A 10,671-nucleotide genomic window follows, 5' to 3' on the forward strand; every position below is an offset into this window, starting at 1 on the left:
AACCCTGGTCTTCCAAGAATCATATTAGGAGATGCTAACTACTCCATGTTGCAGCCAGGGACTTGCTGTTCCCTCCACCCTGAGTACTCTTTACCCACTTAATTCCAATCACAACTCAAGAACCACTTCCTCACGAAAGCATTCCTTGACCTCTCTAACTAGGCCAAGTCTCCCGTTTCGGGTTTCTCGGTGCTGTGTGTCGCCTCTTCACAGCTCCACAGTTGTAATCTGAGATTTGTGTGAGTGAGTATTAAGTCTTTCTCCTTCACTACATTGAAGCACTATGAGAAACAGGGCTCATACCTGATTCACTCATAACTTTTCTTAGGACCCTGCCCTAAGTAAGGGTTGCTTCCCCTTCCCTGGGCTAATCCTTATTTAATTGTTTTCATTACAATGAGAAGGAAGTTTCAGGCATGAAGAAACAGACCAGCCAAAGGTCTTTTTTTTACTCTCCTGGTGTTCCTTATGAGATCAGCGCTGTCATGTTCTAACTGAAGGTGAGGAACTGCCTGCACAGTCAAGGACCTCTGGTCCCACTTGGTCTTGAGGGCAAACAAAAGGGCTTGCCTACTGTCCACAGCCCACTTCATGAAGATAAACTGGAAGCTGATTCAAAGAAGGTCACTGCTTTGACCCCTTTATTATCTCCTCCAGGGCACAAACTCTCTGAAAGCAAGTTCAGTGGTCACTTCTAATCAAAACTTACCTCATTTAGGCCCTGCAGGGCAGGTACCCCTCTGTTCTCTAACAGTAACGTTTCACAGCAAGTAAGCATGACTTATGGACAAAGAAGGATGTTTTACAAGAATTTTGCACACATTACATGGTCTCCTGCATTGCTGCAAAATGTATGACTTGTTTTCCAAGTTGAGAACACATAAACCTTAGCACAGCTTGCTTTGCTTAATGGTCAGAGTTCGTGAATTCTGCTTTCTTCTGAAAAGAGAGGATCAAAATCACATGATTTCGGAGTCTCCCAAGGGTGTCACCGTTATTTCCCCATTGTCTAGAACAGTGCCTGTCACACAGCAGTTGCTCACAGATCTGTTGGATGTTTAGATGGTTGGAACGACAGAAAGGAAAAGGCACGAGAGCAAGGACTTTGTGGTGTTTACCACGTTGTCCTGAGTGCCTGGAACTGTTCCTACCATCCGGGAAACAATACGCTCAACTCAGCCCCAGCCCCTTCAGCATACACTGCAGAAGCATGTGATGGTCTCTGCTGAGATGTTTCGGCATTCTCTCCAAAGAATAATCCAGGGTTTCATTAATTTGATATCCAGTTGGATTTCTGTGTTTTTAGAGGAGACCAGTAATCTTTAAGTCAGGTAGAAGATTTCCTATTTCCATCACTCTGGAGTTGTTGATCTTTATTTTCAAAGAACTTTGAAATTTAAGTATGTTCTGTAAGTTCAAAATGGCATTGATGCAAAAGCATGTGCTTCTATAAAATGTAACCTCTAATATTCTGAATCTTTGCAGTTATGATATGACTCTGACAAATGCTTGTATTGCCTTAAGTCAAAGATGGATTACTGTGAGTAGTAATGTATGATTTTTGACTCCTTTTTGAATTGTACAAATGTGTCTCTACTCAATGAAGTGGGGGAGTGGTGCTTTACTTATGAACTCATGTATTTGGAGTTACTATTCCTAAGTCAAGTTTATCCAAAATGATATTATACCAGCCCTCAACGTGCAAAGTTAAGTTTGAGGGGGAAAACAAATGGATGTTGATGGTATTAGTTCTGATTTTTCTTGCTCTTAAAAGGGAAAGGGGTGGAGGAATATAGGCCTCTTAGAGGAGAGTAAGTGATTCTTAAGAAAGATGAATGGGCTCTTCGAAGAATAGATAGGGAGGTATGATAGTTTGCACCAAAGTTTGTCTGGGTGTGGAGAATAAGAGAGAGGAGTAGAAAGCTCCAGGTATTGGGAGACCCATTAAGGGTCAGAGGAAGGAAGAGAAACCAACTCACGAGTAAGGCAAATTGGGAAAATGGAACAAGAAACCATGGCAAAAAATACCCTAATTTTAAATAAAATATAAACATCTTTTTGGAGATTCTCATAACATCATAACAAAGTTAGAGCATTACTGACTTTTTAGATCTAAGTTCAAGACTTTTTTGTAAGCAAATATAAAATCTAACAACTTCTGGGCTTCCCTGGTGGCGCAGCGGTTGAGAATCTGCCTGCTAATGCAGGGGACACGGGTTCGAACCCTGGTCTGGGAGGATCCCACATGCCGCGGAGCAACTAGGCCCGTGAGTCACAACTACTGAGCCTGCGCGTCTGGAGCCTGTGCTCCGCAACAAGAGAGGCCACGATAGTGAGAGGCCCGCGCACCGCGATGAAGAGCGGCCCCCGCTTGCCACAACTAGAGAAAGCCCTCGCACAGAAACGAAGACCCAACACAGCAAAAATAAATTAATAAATTAATAAACTCCTACCCCCAACATCTAAAAATTCTAACAACTTCTTATCAGAGCAGTAGGCTGGTTGTACACATATGTACCTCCTCTGTCAATACTTTGCCCTCCCCACCTCATCCTCTCTACCCACCTTGCCCTGCCATGTAACCATGACCATGAATTTTGGTTTATCATTCCCCTGCTCTTTGTTTTTACCACTAATAAATATATCCTCAATAGGTAGTTTAAATATGCATGTTTTTGAGCAGAGAATGAGATCTGTAAGTTTTAATATTTAGGTGAGGTTCTTAAGAGGGAGAAAGTTCTGATATTAAGGGTGTTTTGAAGGGGGAGGAAGATGTAAAATAATGATTCTTTACAAGGATGTATATGCATACATTAAATTTTCTGGAAGGATATACATATTAATATAGGTTCCTGAGGAGTGGGACTTGGAGACAGGGAGCAAAAGCAAAGGAATTTTTCATTTGGTCCTATTTGATTTTTTTTTAACCTTTGCATATATTTCTTTTAAAGTTAAAAGAAACCCTAGTTTAAAACTATTTTAAAAGATTTTTAAAATGCTTATTTTGATAAGCTTTTTTTAATGTTCCTCAATCATTTCCTCAAAGATAATTTGCAATGAATCCTAAATTGAAAAGTACAGACCCACTTTTCTTTTTCCTTAAATGATTTCCAAGATTAAGTGGGGAAAATAGAATGTGTGAAGATGAAGGGAAAGATCTGTTTGTGGCCTTACGAGTTCATTAGTGTGATATTTAAAAGAATATGCAATTTGATTATTTACCCACATTTTCAAATTGGCCTATAAACAGTTGACATGTTTTTTTGTAGCATTTCTTTGCTTTGGAAATCTATATATCGTGAATTGTACAGACGTTGGCTAAAGCTTCCTCCACTGTTACTATTAATCGTCTAATTTGTCTTAAGTAATATAGATTTAGGAGTCATATCAGCTCTTTAAGTTATAGTTATGCCATCTCAGAATGATTAAAATAGCTAATGTTCAAATTTATTTTTTATAATCTTATACATCCTTGTATTTCTCTTTCTTAACTTTTACTTTTATGTCAGATAAACCAATACATACTATTGAATCGTACACGAATGGCAGTAATCAGGCAACATTTATTTCAGGGCAAAGAAGATGATTTAAATTCGTTCAGCTCAGCAGACCTAAAAGACTTCTCTTCTCATCAGGTGAATGAATTTTTAGCACAGATGCTCCAGAAAGTAAGTACTAGCTCAAAATATTAGAAATTAAAATGGGCATAAAGGCACAGCATTCATGGTTGAACCACATGGTTCATGGAAAAAATATCCATGTGGAAACTAACAGAAAAAATGGTTTGGTAAAATCCATTCGTTTAAAAACATTTGTTGAATGCCTGCTATGTTTAGCATTGTGCTGAATATAAAAATACGTAAGAAAGAAATATGCCGGGTCCTCAAAAAGTTTATAATCTAGTAGGAAAGGTCTCAAGTGCAAAATTTAGCACTAAAAGGAGGGATTTTAGGTGTCATTTGAGAAAAAAGCGAAGAAGGACTCCCTTGCAACTGGGGTAATCAGGAAGAATTTCGGAGGAGTGGGGCTTGATTTGAGAAGAGCAGAGTCAGCAGGGAGATAGAAGGAGCAGCAAGTGACAGAGCGTGGCAGGAGGAGGAAATCGTGGCCCTGGGAAAGAGGTTAATGAAGAGAACGCTAGAAACACTGCTGGGATCTGATGTGCTGTGTCTTGAATGCCAAGCTAAGAATGTTAGATTTGATTCCAGGCAGTCGCAGAGGATTTAACATTTTTAAAAAGAGAGTCATCTGGGCTTCCCTGGTGGCGCAGTGGTTGAGAGTCCGCCTGCCGATGCAGGGGACACGGGTTCGTGCTCCGGTCTGGGAGGATCCCACATGCCCTGGAGCAGCTGGGCCCATGAGCCATGGCCGCTGGGCCTGCATGTCTAGAGCTTGTGCTCCACAATGGGAGAGGCCACAACAGTGAGAGGCCCACATACCGGAAAAAAAAAAAAAAAAAAAAGAGAGTCATCTGATGAAATGGTGGATTATGAAGACCATTCCTCTGGTGTTGCGGAGGCTGGATTGACATGAGGAACGCTGGGGGTGAAGTTAGTTGGGAGACTCAGAGGAGTACAGGACAGGCTGGAGGGAGCTGGCGGGAAGGGAAAGAGCAGGACAGTGAGAGGGAGAACACATAGGATGGAGCATGGGGTTTGGGGACTGACTGGGTTGGGGGTTAACAGGAAGGAGTCCAAGCAGATTTGAAGGTTTCAAAGCCAGGTGACTAAAAGAACATGCGAAGCTGAGAGGAGATGCTGTATGTTGAGAGGGAGATAGTGATGGGGTCTTTACTATTACATGACAGGGAGCTCTTAGGTCTAAAGACCTTGACAGGGATGGAAGAAGACTTTGAACAGAATTTCCTATGGAACTGATGCAAAATGAGAAACAGGAATTTAAAGCAACGGGAGGCTTAGAGAACCCATTAGTGCATGAAGCCACCTCCGCGGTTTCACACATCTCTGTAGCCCCGCCTGCCGTGTGGCCTGGAGCCACGAAGAGAGAAAGCGTGATGCGCCGACTGGCGAGCAGGCACAGCAAACAGGGGCAAGTAACGAGGTGACCTAGGAGGTGACCTTAACCAGCCGGCCTACCCGGCTGGACTTGGAGATTGGTTGAAACGAAACAATCTGGGAAGGGTCCAAGCAGTCAGTGAGAGCCGAGTGTGGGTGAGCGTCCTGGAAGACGCGGAAGCGGCTGGAGCGGGAGGTTTCCATCTACCGCCGATTCCTCCGCCTGCATCCCGCGGGCACCGCCGACGCTTCGCCTGCCCAAACTGAGCGCTGCTTTCTCTCCTTCACCCAAGCTTGTGCTCCCTTTAGCGCGGGTCAACCTGGGCACGGGAGTTTATGAACCCCCCGAAACTGTACATACAACTTGGTGTTTATACGGTAAATGTATCCCACCCGCCTCAGGAAAGGGTCCGTATCAGTCATCAGATTCTGAAAAGGGTCTGTAATATAAAAGTTTAAAAACTGCTATTTTGTAGGGGTATAGATCATTCAAAAGGGATTTCGGAGGAAACATACAAAGATAAAGCTGGGGGGAATCAGTGAGGGAAAAAATTAACTGTGATTGAATCTGGAGAACAGAATAAATTTAAGATATTTCAGGTATAAGGAAGAACTTGAAAGACTCTGGAGAGGTTCGGAAAGTTAGTGCTTACATATACCAGAAAGTCTGAAGAGAGTACTTCTCATTTACCTCTCCACGTACCTCGCAAATTAAATTATCCCTTGGCTCCTAGTAGAATATCCTTATTCAGAATAAATTTGCACAAAATTTATTTTAGTGTGCATTTGTTTCTTTTATTTTTATCTAACTTATTTCTATTTTATAAAATATTGAGGATTTTAATCTGGCTAAGAATTTCTCTCCAGCTCCTTTCTTCCAAGGAATCCTGTTGAAATGATACGTTATACTTCTTTATTTTGCTCTAGGCACCTCTTCCATTGGGGCACATAAAGCGAATGCAAGAGGTGTACAACTTCAATGCCATTAACAATTCTGAAATACGATTCAGGTACATCATTTTAACTTGTCTCTGTGGAAGAAAGTGGAAAACTAGTTTCAAAAGTGGAGAAAGGGAAAGCAGCGTATGAGACATACATGAGTCTTGAAAAATCCTTTTCAAATTTACTGCATCTATATACATAATTATAATGGTCTTTAAGGAGTAGTTGCAATATCTGTAAGATGATAGTACTAATTTTTTTGTTAGAATTTATTCTAAGCTTCTCTTGCCTTTAAAAAAATTAGAATTAAAGATTCATTGGTAAATAGGCATTCTTCCTCTTGGGCTCTGAAATGGGAATAGTTAGAAATCTTTGATTCTGTTCATCTTTTTTAATTCAAATTTGTAGCGTGAGCTTAAATCAAAGTTTTATTCCTTCCGAAATTGCATATGTAAGGTCTATAGGCACCTACATAATCCAAACCCTTGAAAACGTATGATCTTTTTCAAGAACCAACTATTCTTCTTTCTCTTCTCCAATTATTGAATGGTATGTATAAGGATTTGAGATTCTCAGAATAAAGACATAACATAAAGTGGTGTACAGTGTAAGTATAATGGGATTATTCATCATTACAAAAGTAATTTTCAGATATACCTGTCATATCCTGCTTCTTTCTCCTCATTTCCTACCCCATACCCCCTAAAAACCCTCCTTTTAGATGGTTACGACTCTGCATTCAATCGAAATGGGAGGAAGCAATTCCTTTGGCTCTAAAAATGGCGACTGAACAAGGAAGAATGAAGTTTACACGACCTTTATTCAAGTAAGAACCAAGTCTCACTATGCTTTGACTTTATATAAGGAATGGGGAAGAAAAATCTTAAACAGATGTTTTTGATGTTGCTAAAATACTTTGAAAAAATGCAAACTAAAAATAATATTTTTAAATTTGTTAAGGATTATAGATACAATTTTAGAATAGGAATTAACACTTCTAAATATTTAAAGTTTGAGATGATTTCATTAGTTTTTTAGAAGGATTATATATGGATTACCTATTATGGGCCAAATAGGGTTAGACCCTGGTGAAAAGGAAATAAATCAAAGATAATCTTATATACACAAAAAGATCTTTAAAAGCAAGTAGAAGATGAGTAGGGAAGGATAAGAAAAAAGTGTCTGAAGTTAAATGAAAGAAGGATCAAACAGGTAAAGCCAAACCTTTTTGATTCAAATGTTGCAATAAGGTAGACTAGGTTGCTTGACATATATTAAAGGAATGCTTGATAAAAGTGAAAAAAGTTGTATCTTGGCAACAAGATACAATTTAAGAATATCTCAGTGAAGTTGTTTTGACTATGAATTTGGCAGGAATTCTGAAAAAAATATAACCAAGACATAAATATCTATTATTAATCTGTTTGCAAGTATAATAAAATTTGCCGAAATAAGTCATTATCCATCTTTCTTTTTTTTTTTTTTTAATGCAGGGACCTTGCTGCCTTTGACAAATCCCACGATCAAGCCATCCGTACCTACCAAGAGCACAAGGCGTGTATGCACCCCGTGACTGCCATGCTTGTGGGGAAAGATTTAAAAGTGGATTAAGGACCTGTCCATTGCTGATTTCAGACATTTCTCTTTTTAAAATTGAATTCATAAAGAAATACAAAATTTCAGCTCACATTGTAACTAAAAATGTCTTTTTAGTTTTGGCTTTTTATTGTTTGGTCAGTGATTTTTTTTTTTTTTTCATAAATAAAGCTGATCTATCTCCCCTCCCACCCCTGGTGGCATGTTCTTTGTAAAGAGAATTTTAGCAAACTTTAACCTTTTGATTTATAAATGTTGATTTTTTCATTAATTTCATATTCATTTTCTCCCACTATGGTCACAAGATATGTCAACATATTATTTACCTCTTATTTTAAGCTCTTTAATTTGCATCCGTTGCACACCAAAAATTCAACATAATTAGGATTTTGCTTTTTAAATAACCTTAAAGATAAATACTTGGTTAGATTTGCTCATCACCCAGCTGGTGGACATAGGATGAATTCCCTTACCAAAATGTATAAACTAGTGGGAGCGCTCTGCTTCTCATACCCGGATCCACCTGCTGTCCTGTTTTCCTGACCGTTAGGGTCAGATGGCCAACCTGAATACCACTGCTTCTCCCCTCAGTTATACCTGACAGTCTATTCAACCAGCCTCATCTCCTTAGTGGTCAGCAAACTTTCTCCATCCATAAACAGCATACAGCACAGAGAAAGAAAGAGTTAAAAATAACAACAACTTTATCCAAGTGAGAGAGTAACAAAGAACCCCTATGAGTGTAACGCAGTGCCCCAGCACACAGTTTGGGAACCACTGTTGTATTAGTTAGGATTCTTTGATTGTAAGTGACAGCAACCCCAATGACTAGAAGTCAGAAAGGGAAAAGGAGGATTATACTAAGGATACAGGGGAGGGGGAGGTTACCAGGATCAGGGACAAACAGAAGGGAACTGACACCAGGACAGCAGAGACATCCATACTCTTATCTCCCATTTCTGTCTCTCTGGTCTACATTGTATAGTCTGGCTACCCCAGCTTTACTGCTGCCAATAGTTCTTACCACATGGAGAGACTGTCTCAATTCCAAACTCCCAAAGGTGAGGCTCTGACCTAGCTTTGGTCCACCCCTGGCCAAATAAACTCTAGCAAAGAGAAATAGTGTCTTAGAGCGTAAATGTGGGTGGGGGCATATCATCGCTAAATACCCTCCAGAAGTGCTAATGTAGTATTTAAAAAAAAAAAAAAAAGTCTTAAATAGGAGGAAACACTCTGGCCTTCCTGTAATCCTGACTTCTCCCCTGTTCTCACTCTCCCATATGCTTCTCTCCTTTTGGACATGTTTCTACACTGCAGTGTGCTTCTATTTCTCAGGCTCTGCTCTCACTTGTCTCCATGCCAGGAATATCAGAGGAGAGAGTGCAGCTCAAATCCCTGGTATATAATCACAGTCGAAGTGACTAGGCTTTAGCAAATCCATGGACCCAGATGATGCTTTTGGAGGCTTCCCCCCCCCATAAGTTTACCCCATACTCCAAGCTAATGTCATTTTTCAGTTACACTGATTAGTGATACTGAAAGTGAATTGGGGCAAGGGATGCTTGAGGGTGGTCTTGAAGGACGCTGTGAAGGAGGAGGAAGGCGCTACAGACAAATGTTTGTAGGAATTCACCTGGGGGCCACTAGAGTCTACACTTACTTCAGCTAAGGAGCATATGTTGAATGTCTTTGTACCAAGCTGGATATACACATAATTTCTGGGTGAACAAAAATAAGTAATTTATACATAATGCTAAAGAAAAAGCACCCCAGAGAAGGGCCACTTACCCCAACTGAAGCATTTAGGGAATGCTTCCTGGAGAAGAGAAGGCCTAAACTGAGTCTTAAGGAATAAGAAATATCTAGCCAAGCAAAGAAAGTTGGAAGTGTGTTCCATCTGGATGAAGAAAGAATAACATAAGTAAAGGTATTGACTTATGGGTTTTTTGTGTCATGAATTTGGACAGAGCCAGTGGAAATAGCTTGTCTCTGCTCCACGGTGTCTAGGGCCGGAGCTGGGAATCCTCAAACAGCTGGGCATGACTCAAATTGCTGGGGGCTGGTATGATCAGGTGGCTTCTTCCCTCCCATGTCTGATGTCTGGCCTGGGATTACTCAAACTGGGCTCAGCTGGGGCCAGCAACTGGCGTGCCCAAGTAGTTTGGGTTTTCTCATAGCACAGGGGATAGTTGGACTTCTTACTAATCTTTATACATCTGCATTCATCACCAGAGAGTAAGCACCATGAAGGTGGAAGATGTATCTTATTTGTTTCATTCCCGGCACCTAGCATAGTGCTTGGGACGTAACAGGCATTCAAGAATTATGTGTTGGATGAGGTAACGGAGGAGGACAGAAAGTTAAGGTGCTTCACATCTAAGGGCCTCAGTTTTCGGAGACGTAGTTGGTAAGGGCTTCCTCTGAGAATTAGAGGAGGTAGCTATTGAGAAGGTCCTTGAGGAGGGGGATGACTGTTTGGGGAACTCTCTAAGGGGGAGGGGCATTAGGAGGCAGGGCCACCATCTACCCATCACAAGACTTTCTGTAGCAGAGCCTGCCTCTCCGGGTGAACACAGATGGAAGTTTGTTGTGATAACCCCGGGGGTGGGGGATGGGTGGCGGTTTATTCAGAGTGTAGGAATAGGGTTAGGGTTATAAAGGAATTTCAAAGTGCTGAAGAAAGTGGTGCAGGTGAGTAACTAGGGGACCAGCTTCCAAGGAAAGTAAGGGAGAAAGCCAGTGGGAAGTGCAGAGAAGAAGGCACTGACCGGAAGCCAGGTTCAAGGTCGGAGATGACTGATGTAAGGGGAGAACGGGAAGGCGAGGAGGCTGTGGTCAGAAGGTGGGGTACCGGAATTTAAGATTTCTTATGTGGATGAAATTCAGGTGGTGACGAATTCCAGAGTGTGGTCAGGGTGTAGGTGGCTGAAGTGCAAGTTTTAATGAAGCTCAAGGAGGGGCAGCTCTTTCTTTGTACACTTACTTCCCCGGGAGGGTTTCAGAGAAGGACATTCTGGGTGTGGGTGTTTTCTGTGATATCACAACTGTGTCTCTATTCCCAACAGAAGTCTGTTTCAGTGGAAACAGACTTTTCAGGATTTTTCCACTGGAATAATCC

The 10,671-nt window shown here is 41.1% G+C and overlaps 1 protein-coding gene across 1 annotated transcript in view; it reads left to right on the top strand.

Annotated features, from left to right (window-relative positions):
• LTA4H (leukotriene A4 hydrolase) overlaps positions 1 to 7,744 on the top strand; it is a 28,770-nt gene extending 21,026 nt beyond the window's left edge. The window contains exons 15-19 of the mRNA XM_079937008.1: positions 1,486 to 1,540; positions 3,573 to 3,668; positions 5,943 to 6,025; positions 6,679 to 6,783; positions 7,451 to 7,744. Of these exons, the coding sequence (XP_079793134.1) occupies positions 1,486 to 1,540; positions 3,573 to 3,668; positions 5,943 to 6,025; positions 6,679 to 6,783; positions 7,451 to 7,568 (457 nt within the window). The 3' untranslated portion in view covers positions 7,569 to 7,744. The remainder of the gene's footprint in view (positions 1 to 1,485; positions 1,541 to 3,572; positions 3,669 to 5,942; positions 6,026 to 6,678; positions 6,784 to 7,450) is intronic.
• The last annotated feature ends 2,927 nt before the right edge of the window (positions 7,745 to 10,671 follow it).

This window comes from Stenella coeruleoalba, assembly GCF_951394435.1.
Source record: "Stenella coeruleoalba genome assembly, chromosome: 11".
Taxonomy (NCBI): domain Eukaryota; kingdom Metazoa; phylum Chordata; class Mammalia; order Artiodactyla; family Delphinidae; genus Stenella; species Stenella coeruleoalba.